We start from the raw sequence: 24265 nt of genomic DNA on the forward strand, positions 1-24265 counted from the left end.
ATAACGGGCTCCGGTATTACACCTCTCTTATTGGAGAAGAGAATGCATGCACTTTTTTCAGGGTAGTTTAAAGCTGTTCTCGTCTGCCCACTTAGACAACTTATTCAGGCCAAGCTGCACTTGTCGCTCGCAGATACTAACATTACATGACTTGTAACCTATTTGGATATCATCCACGTATACGGAATAAAACATTGTACGGTGGTATGATAGTATGGAGTGAATTCATTTTTACAAGGAATAAACTACAGCTCAGCACTCGACCTTGTGGCACACCAGTTTCCTGAGTAAATAGACGAGACAGGACGTTACCAATCCGAACATGAAATGTGCGGTTGCACAGATAACTTTGAATCACGTTTAGCAAGTTATGCCTCGGACGCCCATTCCAGCTAGATCACGAAGGATTCCGAAACGCTAAGTAGTATCATATGCTTTCTCCATGTCTAAAAATACTGATAAGAAAAACTGTTTGTGCACAAAGGCATCCCGGATATTTGTCTCGATGCGGACAAGTTGATCTGTTGTGGATCTATGTTCCCTGAAGCCGCACTGCAAGGGATCTAGTATCTTGCTACTTTCAAGAAAATGCACCAGGCGTCAGTTAGTAATTTTCTCAAAAAGCTTACATAGGCAGCTTGTTAGAGCTATAGGCCTATAGCTGCTGACCAAAGACGGGTCCTTGCCCTCTTTCAGAATAGGGATTATGACTGCTTGCTTCTAGGCGGACGGGATGCAACTGGCAGAGAATATGGCGTTAAAAAGAGAGAGGAGTGTTTTGTGTGCTTCGGGGTGTAGGTGTTCAATAATCTCGTAAGCTGTTTTATCGGTTCCAGAGGCCGATTTATTACAACTATGCAGTGCAGCCTAAAATTTCGCCATATTAAAAGGACGGTTGTAGGATTCATTGCTCTTGCCTTTTCGACCCAGAGGCAGTCGTTCAGCTTGTTGCTGGTATCTAAGGAATGAATCGGATAATGCAATGAGCTAGAAATGTTTTCAAAATGTGCCCCTAGAGAGTCAGCTTGGTCCTGAAGAGTATTTCCTTGCGTGTTTACGAATGGTAGAGGATGAGTTTGCCGACCTTTGATTTTATTCATCCTGTTCCAGGCTTTTCGTTCTTCAGTATAAGAGTTAATGCTAGAAATATATCTTTGCCAGCTTTCCCTTTTGGCACGGCGCCGTGTTCTTCTACCCTCAGACATTATTTTCTTGCGAATGATTAAAATCTCTGTAGTTGGAGAGTCTCGAAGGCTGTTCCAAGCATTATTTTTATTTCTACGCGCTTTCTTGCAGTCGTCATTCCACCATGGAACACGTCGCTTACAGGGCGATCCATTTGTTATGGAGATACATATTGACGCCGCATCAACTATAAACGCCGTGAAATATGCCACTGCATCTTCGATAGACAGATTACAGATGTCATTCCAAGTCAAATGAGTCAGCTCCCTGTATCGTGTCCAGTCGGCCCAATCGACTTTCCACCGGGAGACATGTGGAGAGCACTCATCACTTTTTGTTAGTTTTATGACAATGGGGAAATGGTCGCTCCCGTACGGATTCTTAATCACGTTCCACTCCAGATACGGCAAGAGTGGACTCGATGCGATGCCTAAATCGATAGATGAAAATGTTTTGTGTGAGACACTGTAAAATGTAGGATCTTTCATTTAGCAAGCAAGATCTGTAGTTACGAGGAAGTTTTCAACTAAGCGTCCTCTGGCATCACAACGACGGCTCCCCCAAAGGGTGTTTTGTGCTTTAAAATCTCCAACGACAATGTAAGGTTCGGGCAGTTCATAGATAAAGGTGTAAAATGCTGTTTTTGAAAGTTGGCAGTTCGGGGGGATATATACAGAGGTAATTGTGATCAGCTTATTAAACAGTAGCGCACGGACTGCAACTGCCTCTAGGAGTGTTTTAAGCTGTAGTTGCCGGCAAGCAACACCCTTATCTACAATTATTGCCACACCGCCAGACAAGGCAAGAGCGTCGTTGCGGTCTTTTCGATAAACGGCATACTGCTGGAGAAAGTTCGTGCGTGAAGGATTAAGATGCGTTTCTTGGACACACAGCACTTTTGGATTGTACTTATTTAAGAGTTCCTTAATGTCGTCTATGTTGTGGAGTAAACCCCTGACATTCCATTGTATTATCTGTGTATTCATAATGTTTGTGTTTTGTGCTGTGTGTCTAAGAAATATAGATTATATTAGCTCACGAGACCTTTCCAGTCACCATGATACGAAATCTCTTTTTCTTCCCGACGCGCTCGAGGGAGCTGCGCCGTTCCTTGGGCGTTTGAGACGCCGGATTTGTGCTCGTATCCATCACCTCGTCTGAGGCGGTGGATACTGCCCGCGCGGCGGGCAGTTTCGCGGGAATGTTGGGCCGATCTGCTCGGGCAGTGGCCCTGGGTCCAACAGGCCCGAGGGTCTGCTGGTCCTTCTTTGTGGGGGCCGGTACAGCGCTGGCTGTTCCAGCCGGGGCGGGGGGGAGGGGGGTGATGGCGTGACCACCGTCACACTTCGTGTGACTTGGGCGGCCGCCGAAGGATATAGCGCTGCCCCCCGGCACGCCACATCGGTGTAGGATGGACTAGACTGATTGATGGAGAAGCGTTTGCGCGCCTCTTGGAAGGAAAGGTTCAGTTTGACTTTGATTTTGATGATTTGTTTTTCTTTTTTCCAGGATGGGTAAGAACGCGAGTACGCGGGGTGATCCCCTTCACAGTTAGCGCAATGGGTGGTGGAAGTGCAAGTGTCGGATGAGTGCTCGTTTGGTGCACATTTTGCACAAGTAGTGCGCCCTCGGCAGCTTTGCGAACCATGCCCGAACCGCTGACACTTGAAGCATCGGCATGGGTTAGGAATGTATGGCCTTACACGGAGTTTACAGTATCCTGTTTCTATTGAGTCTGGTAAGTTGTTAGTTCCAAAAGTGATGATTATATGTCTAGTTGGTATTTCTTTGTCATCTCGCCTTATTTTTATCCTTTGTACCTTGACGACGTTCTGTTTTTGCCATCCTTCCAGTAATTCACTTTCGGTAAGTTCGAGAAGGTCATCTTGCGAGATGACACCGCGCACTGTGTTCATCGACCTGTATGGTCCCACAGAAACGGGAATGTCCCCAAACGCTACAAGTTTTCATAATTTGTCGTATTGTGGCTTGTCGCAAACTTCGAGCAGAAGATCGCCAATTGCCACCTTCGTTACTTTATAACCTGGGCCTATTGCTTCAATGAGAGGTTTGGCTACAAGAAATGGTGATATCATTCGGACTGTCTTCGTTTCGTGCTGACTGTGGACAACGTGGTATTTAGGAAAGGACACTTTCGGTTGCATAAAGAAGTTGAATTGTTCATCAGTGTGCCCTCTCTTCAGGGAGTGATCAGGCAATGGGGGAACAGCTTCTGCAATAAGAAATTGGAAAATTCGGCGGCGATGGTGCCCACCCACCACCGAGCACAACAAGGGGACGCTACAAGATTGGAAGCCTGCAGACGCCAGCCATGCATCGCCACTATAACCTAATATAATATACCCAAGGTTGGATAATTACACCAGTTAACCCTTGCCGCCCAGAATACGGAAGTGAGGAGAAGTGAAGACAGGAAAGATGAAAATGTGAGAGAGAAGACGAAGGTCGGAGAGGAGGATAGGAAAAGGCGACTGCCGATTTCCCCCAGGTGTGTCTGTCTGGAGGTGCCGTCTATGTGAAGCAGAGGCCGAAGAGGTGTGTTGCCTCCGCCGGGGGCCCTTAAAGGTCCGAACACCCGGCATCGTCTCAACCCCCAGGATCCCCCTTTCCCCAGACCAGGCTAAGCCGCGCACGACTACACGCGGGAGGGTCCAGCCCTCGTGTGCTCGGGTACGTGGTGTCGCAACACACCAAACGCCTGCTGACGCAGACGCCCCTGCGGGGTCTACCGCAAGTTTGACGGCGCATATCGCGAAAGCGATGTCAACCTCATAATTGGTTCCAAGTTGATACGACTCGCAAACTCACCGGCTACAAATCATAGACTGAAATATGTGCTGTAAGGTAATCAATTAAAATTTCAGTTAGTATAGTAAAGTTAATTATTCAATCAATAATTTTGATTTCTTGTAGAAGTAACGACCGCCTCATCTAGTAATTTAGCTGAAGGGTTGAAACTGTACATAAAATTCTTTTTTTTTATTTGGTGCAGCTAAACAAAGGCGGCGCTCCTCATGACGCCAGCATTCTGAGACGCCTGGTAACTACCAGGGTGGTGTTTCTTCCATACGGAGCAGCGGTTGTCTTGCGTGCTGCGTCGTGCCAACGTGTTGCACCAGCCTATAGTTGGAATAACCGTCCGAGGAGTTTCATCGCAACGGTAGACCTCCCTATCGCTATCGTCGTGTGTGTGAAGTTTGTGGTTTTATCAAGCAGTTATTATACGCTTCTTTCGAGAGATAGAAATGCGATTACATCAAAGACTATACTTTTTTCTCCTCTGGAAAAATCTCGAATATAGCTCGCGGAGAAAAAAAAAAGGGGGAGGGGGAGGGTGTCACGTATCCCCGCCATCCTTTATATCTAGCCATGATTCCGTTTTATTCATTTTATTAACGTGCTGTCTAAGAAGCAGCCTAATTTCCTAGATCTATAAAAGGTCGTCGGTAATGATGACGCAGCCAAATCAAGCGGTATTGACGAGATGACCTCGTCCAGTTCTGAAGACTACTCATTTGCAAGCGTTCGAAATGAAAAAAAAAGCTTGCCTATAAACGCTACCACTAACCGTGTCTAACTCAATTTCTTGAACTAAGACAGTAAAATAACTAAGCTATGCTTGAACTGCGCAAGTAACCGGGCGCAATAAGATGATGTAGGTCGACACATTAACTAGTAACACGGACGATTTCATTGGTGTGGAGTCTTCCAAATTTCGTGCAATTCTTGGTGACCTTCCGGCGCAACAGATAGTATACGTCCTACGTGGTGTTCCCACGGCTGCTAATACATGTCGGCGTACTTATTCTTCTTTTGAAATTTTTAGTGATTCAGTGATAAAGCTTGAGAATCTACTGATGCTTGGCGTGTTTAAGAAAAACACTGGCGAAATAGACCTCTGTTTCAAAATTTTGTAGCCTTTTCTACAAATTTGCACGAAATCTATTACACTTTCTGTAGACTGCTACAAAAGCGCGATCAATTTTTACTGCGCATTGAGAAAGAGCGATATGTGCCATTTCTTATTTTTATGTTTAGGCTTAAGCACAGACCAGAAAAAGAAAACACTGAACATCTCGGACATCGTGTACGAGGTGTCATCTGAGGCACTTACAAAACTGGTTTGAAGGTTCACGACCTGTGGCCACACTGGTCATATGTGTTTGCCAGAAATGTGGAGATGCATACCGGTTGTGAAGTCCCTAGCGTCGCCGGTGATCAGGTCGTGGACGAGGGCGTCCGCTATGGTGTTGTTCTTGTCTTTGGTCACCATGTAGAACGACCGAAATCCCGTCTCCGACAGCGTTTTGAGCGTCCGAGACAGAGGCGGATTCCGTATTAGTTGGCCTTCGCGGTACAGGTCCTTGGTGTATGTATTCCAGAAGACGGGCCTGCGTGTTTATGGTCGAGCGTCATCCGACGGTACTAGGTTGCCGCTGTGATCTCGAGTAGACGACGCAAGCGAGGAGAACCAAGGAGTATTGAGCAAGCTGCAGCGGGGGAAAAATAACTATGTAATTCATGCGAACATGTTTGAATCAATATGGCGAGAGAAACTTTCCTCAAGCAGTTAACTAAATGCCGTGACACTAAATACGATACGCACGATTGTTATTCATTGTCGTCCTTCGCGACATGTAATCTCTTGCGATCTGTGTGAACCGCGCAGCTGGCAACTTCATTGTCATGCAGTGTTTGTCCATGCACGGCTTCGTTTGCAAATATATACCTAAATGGAAACAGCAGTATCTGATGTAACGCGCAATGTGAAATGCCGAAGTAGTGATATCACGAGGACCAAAGAGTGATGATTGGCGTTTGTCGGAGGAAGAATGCGAAGGAGAGGTTTACGGCGGAGAGAAGTACGACGCGGTACACCGCATCGTGCTACTCACCCCCGTAATAGTCAACCTTACTAGAGTAAGGCTGGCTATTATTTGCCCGTTTCATTACGTCGTCTTTCGCCTGTAACGAAAACTAGCGCGTGCACGTGATGCACGTCGCTCTTAATTCGGCTCCAGCGGCAGCATCCACGCTTGGTAAAGTCACGTATAGAGTTTACTAATAATATTTCGCTTTAACATTATGTTGATCCTACGCAATGTCGGAATCGGTCAACTCTTTCTCTACCATGAGGAAAATATGTGTTTTGTGTAGGTTAAGCCAGATCTTTTTTTCTGAAGTAACTACCGCCCTAAATATTTTATTTAATGCGCGAACACAAAGCAGAATGAATGCGCTTTGTTGCGCATGAAAGTTTATTAACGAGGCATATGTTATGAAAAAGATATAAATTACCGGGATCAGGATTGTGGGATAAAACTGAACAATGTTTTTAAAGACACGCTTGTACCTACTAAGAAAAAGTTGTAACAAAAATGATGAGATATACAAAGTGTATTGCCGTCTACTAGGCACTATCTAAGAAAAATTAAGCTTCGCCTTTAAGAGTGGCGGAGGCGAGCGCCATCTGGAAGTGTTTCAGGGCGGCGCGCCACTCCGTGGACTTCGAGATACTTACGCGCCGGGGTGCGCAAATGGTGGACGCCGTCTCCAGTCTATGAATTGTAGAAATGCTTGAGTTTGTCGCGTATTTTTTTTTTCTCGTATATTCAAATTACACTCCGAGAGGTATCATGTCTGAGGTTGTGTGGAAGTCGGAGTTTACGATTTTCCCATGTATTTTAGCTTGAGAAATTCAATTAGTTTAGCCAATTCCTTGCGCCACATGGAAGACCTGAGTATGTGCGGCTCGAAAATCTTTTTTGCTTACACCACGTCGGACGCCGACGCCGAATTTTATGCGACACGGGCTTGATGTGCACATGTTAGCTCTGGGACGCTGCACCTCCGGGTGTACGTCTGAACACGGCGCGTTAAAATAATTTTTTTTTATTGAACAGGTATTCTAGTACGAAAATTGAACTGCGAGAACTGCAGTTGGGCGTGCCGGACTGCGGGCGCCGATGTTTCAGGCTGGTTTGTGTCGTCGTTGCTCTCAGGCTCAAAGTCCCACGAAAAGGCAGCATCCTCATACTTGCTGCTGCTCGATCCATCGATAATATCAGCCGCATGACGAAGCGGAAACGCGTTGATCTGCGATCTTTCGAAGCGCGCGCATGACTGGCGGAGGCGACCATTTTTTTTAGCCTTCTGCTTTGACGATCGTGAAACTTCGGAGCGCGTTCAATAATTGCCGCCTGGCGGGAAAAAAGATCTAACTGCTTAGAAAACAGAAATATAGTTCTCCTGATTCACGTCCAATGGCGCGGAAGGTCTCGAAAGCGGCGCTTCAAACCAAGGATAAAGGGCAGCCATTTTGCCTTCTACTTTGACGATCGCGAAAACTTGGGAGCGTGTTCAAAAATCACCGCATGGCGGGAACGAAGCGAACTGCTTAGAAAACAAAAAGATAGTTCTCCGTCTTCACGTCTGATAGCGCAGTGTGTCCGTGAGAGAGCAGAAGGTCTCAAAAGCGGCGTTTCAATCCGTCGTTAGCGGGCTAACGATACCCAATGGGCGCGTTACGGAAAAAGTTAAAGCGAGATTCTCGTTCGTACTTGCGAAGAACGCTGTTCTTGTTTAGCGACAGTTTCGCAAACAGAGCGCACGGTGAAATTTGGCAAGCTTTCACCGGGAAACGGCTTGCTCAACGCAGCATACACGGCCCAACGCAGCAGATACGGCGCTACGAAACGAGTCTCTCGCATACAATACACACCAAACATTTACAGCCGGTTATATTTATCGCAGTCACAACCACAACGCAGTAATTAAGCGCAAACTTGCATTGTAACGGTTAGGTGCACGACAGTGATGCGAAAAATTCGAACCATCTTAACGGCCAAAATTATTATGGTCTTTTATATAAGCAAATAATCGACGCTACCTGCCGTAAAGCTAACAATGCCAAAATAAACAGCAAATTATAATAGCCGAAGGCAACTCAGTGATATGATGCCCTGCGTTTAGCGGCTGCCGTGTCACACGTGACCTTCACGTAATACTCTATTTCCGTTTAGTTTTGCAGCACTGAAAGTACAAAAGCGCCACTTTAGAGGCAGTATGGTTCCTGCGTAGGACGATCACAACCATATATAAGACGACACTTCAGGTAGAGCTAAGGTGTAACCACTAAGCGAAACTCATGACATTATACGCCTAAAATGAAGTGTATTCCAGGATATGATAGGAGTATTTCAGACTATTTTCATCTACTGCTGAGTAAATTTCACCCCACTTCGTTCGTGTTTACCGGTACCACTAATACTATGGAGTGATGTACACATTGCGACAAGGAGTCCTTAAGGCACTGCATTCACATCTCGCTGTGACAACTTCATTTGTAAAAAACAATGGCAAATGCCTTTTTTTAGTGTGCGATATGAAACACAAAGCGGCAACAAAATTGAAATGATTGTGGCAAACGAAGGGTGCGACAATCACACATCGCGCGCTTTACACGTGCATTCGCTGATATTATTATAACGCATAGACTTCAGCGCCTGGCGAAATGGTCCTGTTCATCGCCAAAAAAAAAAAAAAAATCTAGCAACATTTACGACTTCGCTACAACCACACGCAACAAACAATAGAGAGTTTTAGATTAGGGGGCGCAAGTGGCTTGCGTACGCAAGAACTAGGGGCCACGGTACTGCGCATGCGCAGACCCCTGCGTGTGCAGTGCGATCGCCCCTAGTCCTTGAGTACGCAAGCCGCTAGCGTCCCCTAATCTAAAACTCTGTAATATTTGGAAAACACGCACACCATACAGGCACATATGAACACGTAGTGGCTATAACACGGCATGAGGCGGCGCCATTCACCCTATGCATGGTTCAGCTAAGGTACGCCAAGCGGCTACTCTTCTCGATTTGGTGGTCTGAAAGAAAACCTGCAGCTTCTAGGTGACGTTAGGCTACCTTATCTTTTTAGCGCAATTTTCGCGTGGTAATGGTCATCCGCCGAATATTTAATTAATGAATCTCTCCCATGAACGTATCCTTCCTGTAGCTGCTGATCGTGTGCTTTTGGGTGGCCAGCTGCTCCTCTGAAAAGCGCAGTCTTCAAGTGCAGACTGCCACGCTATGCGTCTGAGCGTGAGAATGCATGAACATTTTAAGACTGAAGGCGCCCTATCTCGGAGGTCGCGACCAAGAGTCGTGCATTATCAGTTATGCGTTACTTCCGGCGAGCAGGTAATGGAGGCGTTTATTTATTTCTTCAGTTTTGGTATCTGAAATGTCTGCTTTTCCGAGCATTTTGTGACGCATCCACTTGTATTTCGAACGTTAACGTTTCACGGGGGCCTGATCCGAAACTTTAGCTTTTTTTCGCTGACCCGAAATTTCGTTGTAGTTGACCCTTATAATCTCCTCGCGCGAGAAAACAATCCGTTCTCTTTTCTCTCGAGACACCGGGTATGGCACGGCTGCTTACTTAAGCGTGTCCTCGCGCTTAATCTGTTCGCCCATGTACTTGATGGCGTTCGCCAGCCCCTCGTCCACGTCGACGCCCTCGGAAGCCTTGTAGTGGGCCGCCTCGAACAGCCTCTCCCACTGGTACGTCGAGCCGAGCTCAGAGAGTAGAGCGTAGTAACCGTACAGCGCTGCCGGTACACCCACGGACTTCCAGCCTGGCAGTCAACACAGATGCTCTTATGACAATGACGACATAATTAAAACGATCATATCTGGAAAAAGAGCGAAGGATTAGGATAAGAAGCAAACGATACGAATTAGAGAGCAAACGGGGGTATCTGATAATATAGTTGACGTTAAGATGACGAAATATTGTTGGTCTGCCGATGTAATGCGTACACAGGGCAGATAAGAAGTCTTCTATTAGAGTTACAGAATGAGTGTCAAGGTGATTAAGGGAGGCGCAGTCGGGGACGGCAGAGGACAAGGTGGTGTTTTGAAATCAGAAAATTTGCATGCATAAGATGGTGTCAAAGGGCACAAGACAAGGGTAATGCGCCTTTTTCATGTTCCTGTGCTGCCCACTGAGGCACGCCACTGGAAAGGTTTTGGAAGGGTGCCGGGACTTTCGCCGGTTAATATCTGTACCTGCGTCCATGTTGAGTGTGTGTCGGTTGTGCGTTTCGTGGATCTCGATTAATTGTTAATGGTTTCTACGGGGCAGCATGCCGTTCACCCATCGACTGAACTGGGTGAACAGGCCCGAGTGCGCTGTTGTGGTAACAATGCGGCCAATAAAGGCACGCTGAGTTCCGCCTGCCGACACGGCTGCCTTGGAGTTCATTGTCGCTGATGTCTGTGCTTGCACATCGCTTTTTGTATTCCTTCTTGACATTCACTAACCATTTTAAATATTCAAAAAACCTTTGAGCGCACCTTTCCATGTCGGATTGCCAAAGTGGTGCATTTGTTTACATCGACATCTACAGCCACAGATTGCTGTTAGCTTGAGATATTGCGAAAACAACGCATCGATGATATAAAATAGTGTCAGAATGTAGCAAACCAAACATATCTGCGCATACGAGCCGCGTTGTTCCACCATGAGACTAGTCAATATGAGCGGCCGAGCCACCCAGACAACGGCAGCTGTGATCCAGACACACATATTGGCTGTTATTACTGACTCTCGTTTTTGTTTACCTTCATCATACTTACAGTTTGTGTGTGCCATAAAATATTATTAGAGAAAGCTGTGCTCGGCATGAGCCCTCACTTACAGTTCGCGTAGTTCTCTCGCGAGAACGCGGATGCCATCGCCGACACTGGCAGCCTTCGGGAACGGTCACATAAGTACAGATATTGGCACAGCGCTGTGTCGCCGCTTGCCGCTTATTGTGTACATGGCGTGCGAAGGAAAGAGTAGTTGATATCAAATTGCTATAGGGCTGCAAGTGAACTATAAGAGCGGTTACCTGCGGCATAAGCGCTTATTCTTTAAGTTCAGGTCCATCGGTAACGGGTGCACGAACTTGACGAGGCCAGCCTATCCCAACCTTCGCTTCAACATTGGCTGAAACTTCATGTGCAGTACTTGAGAGGACTGAAGCTTGTGCATTTCAACTTCGAAGGCATGTCAACGCATTTTGGGCACGACTAACTATATCTACAAGCGAATGCACTGCGGCTATCTCGTTGTTGGTTCGACGGCTAATCGCGTGGGGTTCGGTCGAGCGATCATGGTCGGCACGCCGACTTCGTCGGTGCCGTCGACAAGAAAGCCCGTCGCGCTGTACGAGAACTCGCGCCCGTTGGTTGCGTCGTGGTCGGCCTATTGTGATCAAATGGCCTCACTGATATAATGCTGAATAGTCGGCAAATCCTTGACGGCTGCCCTTTGTCGGTCTCGTATCGACCCTGTGTTACCGCGCCTTAAACGAGTACGTGAAGTCAGGCACGCTACCGCCATCAGCAACAGAGGGCCGACGCTGCAAGAAAGTTGCGTCAGCAACGTGATGTTTTTGAAGTTTCGCCTAAGTGTAACGGGTGCACGTAGGTATTTACCGATAAATTTGATAGCCGTGAATGCAAGGCGGTAACTACGTGGCTCACGGGGCAGTCCGGACGAAACCCTGGACACTTTGTTTGAAAGTGGAATTGCAGCCTTAGGCAACGCACGTTTTCGGTACCGCACGGACATAGATAGACCAGTGAAGTTCTAACACGGTGCACGACACGAATGTTCGCTGCAGTGCGCGTCTGTGTGTTTCTTTTTTTTTCTCGGGGTACTTTCCCACGTGGTCACCTGGCCGCGCGGCCGAGCGCGCGTCCCTTCCAAAACGTTTCGCGACTAATCCGCTAGAGCAAGGCGCATGCACCGATCGCGCCGTGAAAAAAAAAAGGCGGATTGGAGATCGCTGAGAGAGGCCTTTGTCCTGACGTTGACATAAATAGGACGATTATGGCGATGATGATGGCGGTAGGTGATGATGACGATGATGATGATGGCGGTAGTGGTGGTGGTGTTGTTGGTGGTCATGATGATGTTTGCATAAGTGACTGGCGATATAGAACTTTCTTTGCGACAGCAGAAAAAACGGCAGTCATATTGTTACTGGGTCAGGAGTGGTTCGAAGGACAAATTCAAACTGCCTCAGGGCATTTTTTTGTTATTGGCTGTTTTGTACTACGTACTATATCAAACAACAAATAACATATGAAAAAAACAAGATACATTAGTAAGTTTTCAGCACCAAGTGTCAGCCTCACAGGGCTGGCTATTTTAGAATTCTTTGAGCGCGGTCAAGGGTTCCATCCTTTACAGCCACGCAGGTACACAATCTTGTGCTTTCTGAATTTCTACAAATCTCGACATGTGTTCTCGAAAAAGCATTCGTGCAGGCCGAGCATCCGGATCGCAGTGATACCCCGTCATACGGGCGCGCCATAAACAGTGAAGGCCAACTAGCATAATAAGGTCAAACGGCAGTCCATCATCTTTTTCTATAGATAAATATCTAATACCCTGTGGATCTAAAGGAAAGTCTTTTTTAGATAGTCGTTTGAAGTACATCCCAAAAAAAGGCACCCGCCCAACAATCTAGAAATATATGATCTGTAGTTTCTGGTTTCTTACAGATCAAGCAATGTGACCCCCAGGGGAAAAAAAAGCACGATCTTCTAAAAAGGTTTGGACAGTCAACGTACCCGTGTGAAGCTTAAAAAAGGAAGACTTGGTCCCTGGCGTTATACTTGCATTCTTTTCACCCATTTAAGCACGTCTTGCCCTTGGCCTCCACTGTATATGGCCCTGTACATTGGCGCAGGGAGAACTATATCGCATACATCTTTGTACAGAGTGTCACGTTTCACTGAAAAAAAGTACTCATTTGAAAATCTAACGGACAAGAATCGTATACTTAAAATAACTTCTTCAAGAAATCCATAAACAGGACCGCTCATATTCTCTGTACTGACTACACAGCCAGGTAACGCGCTCCTTAGCCTCACTTGGCACACCGTGGGCAAGAAAGGATCGCTTAAGTCGCGGGAAACTAAAACCGGTTTATGACCTGTCGTATAAAGAGGTGCGTCATTCCCAAACCACCGTCTTTAACTCGTCTGAACAAATTCATTCGACTGCATCGTTCCCAACTCGAAGTCCACACACACTGCTAAGACTCGGTGCAACTTCTGTATATTTACCCTTGAACAATGGAATACCTGCATTCCGCTATGTTGGTCAAGATCCGAAAGAAATCAAAGGGGGAAGCCTGAGAGACTCAGATGCATTCACTGCATTTTGACTTGTGCTCCATGCTAAGAAACACCGTCTTATATGTCTGCGGGCATCGTAACCACCATTAATTTTGAATTAATTTTGCCTGTTAATTAATTTAGCCTGATCAACGGTATGAATCCGATTGTATTGCCCATTGCTATTCCACTGATACAGAGATCACGACCCCCCCCCCCCCCCCAGCCCCCCTTAATGTCCTTATACGCACCTACCTACACAGACCAAAATTCCGTAACCGCTAACCATACGAACCACTCTTTTGCCGAAATCAGCCCACAAATCGACGCACCGACGTCTCTGGTAGCGCTACAATAAAGAAAGATGCGTCCACAAAATGCGCTTCATGTGCTTGCCACTTAAGCTCAACTAGTACGATGGGCCTGATCCCCAATTAGGACGACCGTCGAGCATGACATGGCTTAGCAGCACGGAATTGGCACGCTGTATAGCAGCCTGTCCACGACGGGATTCGGTGGCACTGAACCATACCGCACTTCACCACGGAACATATTTCGACGCGTAAATCCCACCGACAGCGCTCTTGTCACTGTCTTGGCACTCTTGGCAGGACAAGACAGCGAGTTTCTATAATAGGCCGCACACGCGGACAAGTCTCACGAAATCTCGCGAAAGTGAAATGATTCTACGAGAGTGATCGCCCGAGAATACCACGCCATGTCTTGTGCGACCTATGACGAAGCCCCTATAGGTGTGTTTTCAAATATGAAGGATCCGCTCTTCTTCGAAGTCAATCATGAACGAGGAAATAAAAAAAAAAAAAGCGGGATCACAGGGGCCCGAGTGCACAAAACAGTATGCACAAAACAGGCATAGTATGTTTCTTCGTATATACAGGTGTGACCATCAAAATCATTTAGCTTAATTTTTTGCGATAAGGAGACCGCGACAACCTAAGGGCAGCGCTTTTGTTGGAACGTCAGCTCAAGAGCGAACGCCTGCGGTAATGTTTCGAGAACACTGAGGCAGTTTACTTTTAAATCTCACTGTTCTTTTTTCCCCCTTTTTTTTCAAGCTTACAACGAAACAATCTTACTCACCGCTGCGCAGTGCCTTGCTGTCGGTGAAGTTCTCACGGCGTGCAGACTTGGGAGCAGTTTCGGTGGCAATCAGCACGCGGGCTCGTTTAGTGATTCTGAATATGAAAACAATGCGCGCTTATAGCTTGAGCGCCTCACTCTCTGTGGGGGAAAAATAATTCATAATAATGATAATTAACAGCGGCCGCGCTTAAGATTCTTTATGCCAAGGAGTTAATCAAGCAAAAGAAAACTCAGTATCAATGCGTTTTGAGTTGTCGATTAAAGCTCAGGTGGCAGAGCGACCGTCCCGGTAAGGCGTCGGTCCCGGATTCGATCCCTGGACAAGGGCGAATTTTTTTCCCCACACTGCGATGCTTTCTTCCTGAGAAACCCGTATTGGGTTTATTTTTTAGCTTCGTGCTACATTCGGGTGGATCACAATTTTCCATTTCATGAACCTTGTTGCGGGATGCCGCATAACTTATTTACCATACATACAATCGAGAAGTGAGGCGAACGGCTGTATAGTTGTAAAATTTCGTCCCTCTGTACCACCACATCTGTCGGCAGCACCATGCAAGCCGATATGATCGAAATTGAATTGCAAGACGTCGGAGAATCTGTGCACCTGGCAAATGGCGAAGATAGTCTGTCACCTACTTTATGCAGGAGTAACTGCTTGCCCATAGAGTTTCTTAGTTGAATTACTAGATGTAAATGTGGCGCTGCAGTCGTTCAAACACCGCGGAAATTATTGGTATATAGCACACTGATTTTTCTACTATTGGGCATGGCTTCGCCGAAAAGCGCATTGTGGCCTCTTTCTTTAGCTGTATTACGGTTCAGTTAAGGTACGCCTCACACACCCTCGCAATACTTCTGCCAAGCAGTGAAGTGTTTTAATTTGCATCTAATTCATTCCTTTAACAAATTACCAGTTCATTCCGGAAGAAAGGGGGAAAGAGAAGCAAAAAAAATCGCGAAACAGGAGTGGTCCAGCTCTGGCATGGCGTGTAATCGCCCTCTTCTTTCGTAAAAAAAATTCTAATGCTAATTAGCCGTGACAAATGTGTGACCATCGGAACAGTGCTTTCTATCAGAGTAAGCAAAGAACTGCAGCCAAATGACTTCATAATAGTGCGAGACCCAGAGCAAAGACTTCCTCGGTTTAAATTTCAAGAATAGGAGTGGATGAAACGCACAGGGCATCCTTGAGGCCAGCGCCGCTTATCTTAAAACGAAAGGCAAGCTTGCAAATCAGCATATTTTCGAGTTATACGGCGCGCACGGCGGTGGATGGATTAGCATTCTCAAGGAGGTCGCGGTTGTCTGCCAGTTTTAGTTTTCGGGCCCGACTCACGCGTGCGCAATTCCAAAAGGAGTTATAAACAGCCTAACATTTACGACTCAACTGGACGGGACCAGAAGACACGTCGACGAATAGTTGCATTCACTACTCGCTGAAAGGCTTCGAACTGCTTAAAGCGTTTCCTTTCTTATTCCGCGGCGAAAATGGCTGTAGTCAACGTTTTCGACTCGCCTATGAGCGCTAATCACCTCACAAATCATGGTGCCAAACAATGAATCGATTTAACTTATCTCGAAAGTGAACTGCGGGCCGCATTGCCAGATCGAAACGATTGCGCATGCCAGCTATACTTTGCCGTAAGGACCGAAAGGAACGCCGCAATGGGCTTTCGAGAAAGCGCGGCCGCTCGGCGAAACTCGATCAGTGTGAAATAACTGCGCGCGTTCACTGAACGGGCTCGCCGTGTCTTGCGGCTGCTCTTGCTGCAGCTATATTTCGTATTCGCTCACAACCCAGAGAGACAAGGGAAATGGGTATTACATTTAGCGTGACTCTGTGCGGTCTTGAGGAATGCGAATGAGCGTTCTGTCGACGGTCACATCCTTTTCGCTGTAATCACCAGCCGACGCAAACACACGCTCGGATCCGAATGTCTTCACGGAGGTTTCGAATCACTCTTTCGGGAGGGGCTAACTCGTAAGCCAAGATTATCGAGCACCTGTACTCGCTAAGCTCGCTATAGACATGGGCTTCGCGAGTTCCAGAGAAAGTACTCGCATTTGCCCAGCTTTTTATTTATTTGTTCTTTTTGTGTTTGAAACTAGGCCATGGTTGTGTCCGTGCTTACAGCTCAATTCAAAGAAAGAAACATGGGCGCGGAATACGAGTATGCAAGGCTAAACACTGACACGCACATACAGAGAAACAGCGTAAGGATGGCTTCGCCCCGCGATGCCATTATACCACGATGGAAATCCCGTATGAACTTTTTGCCATTCGTTCCTTTGAATTAATCACTAATAAACTGGATGTGTTCGAAGCTGCACACTGTATGAAAGTCTTGACCGTGCAGCAGCTTGTTGTTTGCTTGCTGTTAGCGCTGTCATTTGGGTGACCGAGTGAATTGGTGCCAACAGGCGGATAGCCCCCCTGAAAACAATCACGAATAAGCGCCGTGCCTCGTCCAAAACACTACTGCCCACTTGAACTAAAACGAAGGTCACATTTCGCACAGGCCTCCGGAGTTGGTCAAGCTTTGTTAGAAACATCACGCAAATATGGAAAAAAAAAAACGGGCTGCAAGCAATTATAAAGAAAGCCATCAGGTTACCCGTTTTATTTCCGACAATATTTATGCGAACCTCTATACTAAAGTTGTACAAACCTGCCAACTATAAGTTTGACAGCTAAGGGATCGAGGCTCATAAAGGTGAGAACTGCGAACCAAATTACTGCTTTCGGAGCCACTTCTACACATGCAACTCCCGCCTCCCCCAAGAAATCAAAATAAAATCGTCAGACCCGAAAAAGCTACACGAACACCCGCTAAGGAGCTCTGCGAACGACTCCGTGAGAACTTTCAAGCTTTCAATTAGCAATAAATTTTATCTCTTCCTAGCTTCGTTTGTGTCGTTCGTTCATTTTGTATTTCGCGTGTAACGCTCAGTACAACTATGAATGGTAGGATAAAAAAAAAGCCTCGAATTTGCCAATTACAGGCTGGGATGATCACGCTTGAGCGCCGTTGTTTTCCCACGAAGTTGAAAGTGATCACCTGTGATAGTACAGCGCCACGAATCCACCGCCGATGCCCGATGCGTGCGGATGTACGACGCCCATGCAAAGCATGGTAGCCACGGCGGCGTCAGCAATTGTGCCGTTCTTTGAATACACCTCCCTGCGCATAGTGGACGGGTGACGGCACGAGTCTGTTATATGGCGAGCAACATTCAAATACTGGCGTAGACCATTTACTAGTACATACATTAGCGCGCCAAACGAAACGCCAGAAGAAACGCTGTAATCTGAGTTTATTAGTGCATGACGCAAGTTCAGTTTCTTTTCACTTAGTTTCACAGGTAACCTTCTTTTTTTTATTTGCGAGGGTCACAGGGGTGGATTCAGAGCAGCATCAAGAAGGGGACCCTTATCAAAGAGATAGTGAACGTGAACGTGAGAGAGAAGAGATGGAGGGGAGAGGGGGGAGGCGGACCCTTCTGCGTCGTTGACAGTGTGACAATTTCTGCTTTCATTTTAATTTGGTAAAGTAAATGATCGTGCTAGTTGTTCTTGAATAACTATTGCGTGAAGCATGAATGTTTAACGGAGACGCAGAAACCAGGAGGCGTGAGGACGAGCTCTAATTTCAAACTAATGTGGTCTACATTGAAGTGGCACTTATAAGGCACAGAGCCCTGAAGAAAAAAAAATACGGAAACACGAAAGAACACGGAAATATGTCGAAAAAACAGGAGAAAACATGACAGCGTAACATCATCATCCATCACTGCGTGCATTGTTCTACATCGCACTGTTAGGCAAAGAATTGTTGGTTTCTTGAACTCATGAGCATGCGCTCATGTGCATTACCGGAAGAAACGGACATTCAGCAAAGATAAACATATTTCTTCACCAACTACGTCCTGCGCTGACGTGGTGTAGGTGGTGAAGATACATTTTATGTGTGCCTAATGTCATGTCAAGTCAATGTGTGTCACAGACACTCGCATCCCTCGTTTTGGCAAATATCTAAACATTGATCGCAAAATAGTCTTATTATTGATTCGTATATACTACATACCGACTACGAAACTACGTAGTCTGTAGTTCGACGGAAAGTATTCAGGCGAAGGTAGCGCATTGTGAAAATAAAATGGCCAGTTATCTAAGTACTCGGTGTCTGTCCTATACGTGTTTTTCCTCGAGCTATAGTACTCGGGTATCAAGTGCTCACTATATTATCGCCAACTACGAGCCGCATTAGCTCACATGAGTTAGACACTAAGGAGAAACAGTGAATCAGCTTAAACAGGCGTTCTCTAAAAACGCTATTTTCGTAGATTTGGCAGCAAAATGTGGATTACTAGGTAAGAAATTGAATGTAAACCTTCCTCTCTTTTATTTCGCGCGTAGCAATGGACGCCGGTACATCATGTGAGACGTCACGCACACGTAAATATGTTCCATATTGAAGGCTTTAGGGCAGTAAAAGTTATCGAAGCTTGCTAGGTTGAGTGTGTAAATTTGTTTTTCTTTTTTTTTTAGAAAGCATTGTATGCCTTCATTACCCGATAAACGAGTAACTGGACTCTAATATATCCGACGTCACACATTTTTTTTTACATTTCTTTGTCGCTGGACTTCTAAATGATTGGGATATCCGGCCTTTCGGTGGTCTGTGTTTCCAGGATATCATTATTTAGTAAACAATAGCAGACGATATCAAGACAAATGGTGCAGAAAGGTCAAGGTAGCGTCGCCAGCCGTATTTCGTTATTTTATGCGTATTCTCTGACTTAACGACCCCGTTTCACGGTAAGAGGGACCGCTTTACTATTGCGCAAGCGCAATTTACTAATAGAACTTAACATTTGTTGTCCACTATTCATATAAGGGCCACGTCGGAGACAAAATATACAATAACATTACAACATTGTTTTTCAGTAGTGTCGATACACGCCAGCTCTTCGAAATCCTCCGTAGGGGGGACAACGTCAGCCGTTTGACTCGTACACGTGGCATCACACGCTCACGGGGTAGGCAATCCTAGAAAGAGCTGAATGAAATAGATCTTGCTATTCAATTTGAAAATTCGCTATTCGAAATTGTCGAATATTCGCATACGTTAGTATGTAAAGGATTGCAGCAATTCTGCAATTTCGAGGGTGAGAGATCGATTCATATGAGGACTGTCCCCAATGCTTCTGCTGCGAGAGAGCCGTGATAACAGAAAACGGATAACGGAAAGCATTTGTTTCCCATTCGCAAGCTCCCGCATTGACTGGAGTTGTGAACAGCATTCCATGTATCTATCAGATAACGTAAATAAGCCTTTTTTTTGTTTTTTTTTGTTATCTTTTTTTAGCCAAGATAACTCCGCATGAACTTTATATTTCGTTTTGCTAGGAACGAGAAAACTTTCGAAATTCTGTTCGATGTTTAGGAAACACTTTTCGCGAATATTCGAATTCAATTCGAATCGGAATATCGCTATTCCAACGCAGCTAGTCATACTCGTTCACTCGCTGCAAGGCAAAAGAAAAAACAAACAGGCCTCAAGTTCGTCTTTTTTTCGCGGATCAATCCCGCGTCCCGCTGTCTTTTCACGCCTATTGTATGCGACCTGGGCACGTGCTTGCACGCAGGTACATCGGTGATGACGGCCCAGTGGCTGTACTGTCCCAGGGTCGACCGTGACGGATCCGGCTCCTTGGTGCCGCCGCCGGCGAAGTAGAACACGAACATGACGAGCGACACCAGGCCGAACAGGGTGGCAATCACCGAGCCCGTTCCGTACAGAAACTGTCTTCGGGCGCGGATGGCTCTGCGTGACACGTGATCGGAGGTAATGTAACACACACAGACACACAAACATACACGCACGCACACACAAAAGGAACAGACGCAACGCGCTTGTTAGAATCCACTTACTGAGCGAGACTTCTTTTGAAACGTCTGAATTAAATTCTGTGCAATGACGGACGTGATTCCAGGATATCGTCGCTTTAGTCACCTACGTCATCAGGTTATTTGTTCAACTTCTCGGAGTGGTTGGAAAGGGAAGTGCAAGTACGATCGTTCTGTTTTGGAGTGGGTTGGTAAATTCAGTAGATGCGTGCAGCGTCGAAAGTGCCTGCAGTGCTAACAGACAGGCCGCTTGCTTCACTATACAGAGCACCTACAATAATTCGTAATACATGCGTAACAGAGGAAAAATGGCAGAATAAAAGACAACACGTTGTCGCACGTATATTATCGTCTCGCATGCGTAATTAGGTTAGACATGACCCTCTAGCTTCGTTATAAGCTAACATTTTTAAGAATAAAGTGCCTAGGAAAGAACATAATAATAAGACATGAATGAAAAGGATAGGACAGGCGCCTGTCCTTCTCGTGTGTCTTATTTTGAGCTATCCTCAAGCTTAAATCATATACCACCTAACCCAGCAGCACGTATTACTAAGCTACTCCATAGGTGCCCCTTACATAGCGGACGCTATAAGCGGATGGTTCACAGGAAAGAAGAAACAAATACTAAGGCTTTAAATAAAGCCGTCCTTGCCACAGAGTAAAGGAAATACATGCACGTACTCTGCTATAATCCTGGACGAATCCTCTGCGTCCTCTCCTGATTCACGACGCTCGTCGTCCTGGTCGGGCCGCATGGTGACGGTAGGATGCTACAGCCAGCAGCGCGCAGGTTCTTCTCCTTTGCCGGTTTTCTCGGAGGTCACGCAGTCGATCGGTGCTAAACGTCCTATTACTTTGTTGTCGCAACTGCGAACTGACGAAGCTGGTCTGCCCTCTCCGGAATTCCTGCTCTTTATGCGAGGTTTGCAGGGTCGCATTCGGCTCTGTCGTGTCCTACTTCTTCTTCTTCGCTTTCTTTTCCCTGCTGTTTATGGTACGCGCACCCATTGAAAAGTCCGCGGAAATTTTGCCGGTTGGTTGGTCCTAGGTGATATATAGCTCGACCGATTATGGGGGCCGCCAATCGAGCGGTAGTAGGAATAAAATAGAAGCCGAAAACGAACTTTGTAAATTACATATAACGCAACAAAGGTATACATTAGTGGATAATCATAGTAAAGGAGCTTGATTTTATAAACTCTGTTATGAATTTAGGGAGATCTGCTATTAATATTATTAGTCATTTGAGAGGAGAGAGCCAAAAATATTTTGAGAAAACATCATTCCCTTCGAATCAAAACACCTTCATGTATGGACATAAGGGTGACAGGAAGCACGTTTCAAACCCTAGCAACCAATCGTCGGTACTAAAGAAATTACAGGAAAGCATCACCGCGGAACGGGCGTTCAACGGGAGAACAATAGGTGTGATGCTAAGACGTATGGGAACACGACTGTAGAGATCACAGAGCAGACGGCTGTAGCTGATATTCTACTTGGGATTAAGAGTAAAGAAAGGGAGCTTCGCCGGTCATATAGTGCCTCGAGCAAGCCGGTATGTTAGACTAGCACAATGGTGGCCGATGTAAATGAAGACCAGCCGAGGACGACAGAAGACGTGGTGGTATGGCGAGATCAAGAAATTTGTAGGCAGAGGATGGTGTCAAGGGACCTAAGACGGGTAATTGCAGATCGCCGTGAGAGGTCTTTGTCAGGCAGTGGACATAAAAAATAAGGCCAACGATGGTAGTGATTATTATGAAGGAGAGTAAACATTTTTGTTTTTTATTCGCCGCGGTAACCAAGTGGCCATGGCGTAGCGCTGCTGAGGTCGAGGTCGGGGGTTTTATGCCGGCCGCGGCGGCTGCATTTCGATGGGGTCGGAACGCGATAACTCTTGTGTACTTAGATTTAGGTGCGCGTTAATCGACCGGAGGTGGTCAACATTAATCCGGAGGCCCTGACTGCGTCGTGCCTCATAATCAGATCGTGGGTTTGAAGCGTAATATCCCAGAATTTTTTTAACACATTTCTTAAAGGGACACTAAAGCGAAACAATAAATCAGTTTAGACTAATGAATCATTCTTTTAAAACCCTGCAGGCAGTCATTTTAATAAAATAGTTTCATTATTAGATGAGAAAATGAAGGTCCAAGTATCAGTATTTGAATTTCGCGCCGAAACCCCAGCGCCGGTACGTCAGCGTGACGTCAGGGACTCCAAAGTATATTTTCGCTTTTGGGCCGCGTTGGCTGAATAAAGGTTCCTGAAACTTGCCATGTTTATCATTTGGTTCCTTTAGAACACAATGTATTCAATCTGTACCTCTATATATCATTAGTAGGCCCTAGAAGATGCCATCAAAATCCAAGACGTCACAGTCCCGAGGTGCGCGAACGTAAGCAGGCGTCGCCACCCGTATTTCGTTCTTGCGCTTTTTCTGGCTTACCAAACGTCTTATCGTTGTAAGAGTGGTGTTTTTGGTGTTGTAGAGCGGTAATTTACTGATGCAGAAGAAATCTTTTTTCACTTTAGTGTCCCTTTAAGTACAAGTTGAGCCTGTAGGCCCAAATCCACACGAGTGATGGTAAACCGGGGGGATAGAAAGAGCCTCCGCGAGACGACGGCACGTTCAAGTACTACGTCAGCACACTGTCGGCATACCAAAAGTGTAGGTCTATTCCATTTGAGAATCAAAGCAAATATCCCAGATTTTACAAGCATGATAAATTTCAGATACCTCCACGATAGCCCCAATTTTGGAACGGCGAGGAGAAAGTAGTGCGCAGTGTCAGCAGTGTTGAAGAGAATGTAGCAAGGTGCAAAGTGTTGGTGCATCTTAGTTTCGCTGTCTTAAAAACATTAATATCAGCATGGCCGAGTAACAGCCTTAGACAGTCATTGTTTATTTGCGGCTTCAGGCTTGATTGCTTAGGAAAAATAAAGTGCGCAAGGCAGACAAGGACGAGAGGTCAAGAGACGCGGACTAGCGCAAGTCCGAGCCCCTTGACCTCTCGTCCTTGCCCGCGTTACACATTTTATTCTTCCTAAGCATTATGAACCAGCCCTCCCAGCAACAAGTTTTATTTCGCTTAACTGTTTCAGAAGAACCTTGGGATAGACTAGTTGGTTCGTCATGAACGAACGTTCTCGGCGCAAACAAGACAGGGACAGAGGAAAACTAATGAAACAGGTCAGCGTTGGCCATGTTTCATGTGTTTCCTTCCTTCCTTGTCTTGTTTGCACTGAAAGCTTTCATTAGTTTCATCCGTGTCCCAGTGGAGACGTTCGTTTCGTTGCCATTTGCTACTTGCTTACCACCTCAGCAAGAAAGTGCCCATAAGGTTTAATAAACTCCACCGCGTTTCAAATAAATTAAATTTGTAAAGGACTGTATTTGCAAGGCAAGAGAAAGTACACGAGAAATCGAAAGTGTAATTGCAGTCTCACACTGCGTGCAGCGAGAATCTCCATGCACGTACATAGAGATGGCGATGATGGCTGTCACTGCTTCTATACAAAACTATGTTGCCATCAGTATCGTATTTCGATCGTTGCAGAAGAGCTGGAATCTCATCGCGAGCAGAAATAACATTCATTATGCATGTATGTGTATGTGTTAGTGGGCGCGCGTATTCGCGCGACCATAGCACTCGAATGGTGCCGCAAAGGCCCACTAGAGGTCAAAATTAATCGTGAACCACTACGGCGATCCTCGTAGCCATATGAGCAGCTTCGGTATGTTAAATTCTATATTTTATACTTTATTGAGTACGACATGTATAGAATGTACGAGCACGCGCTGTAAGCCCCGCATTGCTTCTTCACCCTTCTTATTTTTTTTTCCGCCTTCTTTTCCTTC

The 24265-nt window shown here is 46.1% G+C and overlaps 1 protein-coding gene across 1 annotated transcript in view; it reads right to left on the minus strand.

Moving 5' to 3' along the window:
* Window positions 1-20383, minus strand: part of LOC126523037 (scoloptoxin SSD14-like) — a 35626-nt gene extending 15243 nt beyond the window's left edge. Inside the window, exons 1-5 of the mRNA XM_072288931.1 lie at window positions 20117-20383; window positions 17549-17671; window positions 14484-14578; window positions 9646-9841; window positions 5395-5597 (exon numbers count right to left, since the gene is read on the minus strand). Coding sequence (XP_072145032.1) covers window positions 5395-5597; window positions 9646-9841; window positions 14484-14578; window positions 17549-17671; window positions 20117-20238 — 739 coding nt within the window. The 5' untranslated portion in view covers window positions 20239-20383. The remainder of the gene's footprint in view (window positions 1-5394; window positions 5598-9645; window positions 9842-14483; window positions 14579-17548; window positions 17672-20116) is intronic.
* Window positions 20384-24265: the final 3882 nt, after the last annotated feature.

This window comes from Dermacentor andersoni, chromosome 6, assembly GCF_023375885.2.
Source record: "Dermacentor andersoni chromosome 6, qqDerAnde1_hic_scaffold, whole genome shotgun sequence".
NCBI classification, from domain to species: domain Eukaryota; kingdom Metazoa; phylum Arthropoda; class Arachnida; order Ixodida; family Ixodidae; genus Dermacentor; species Dermacentor andersoni.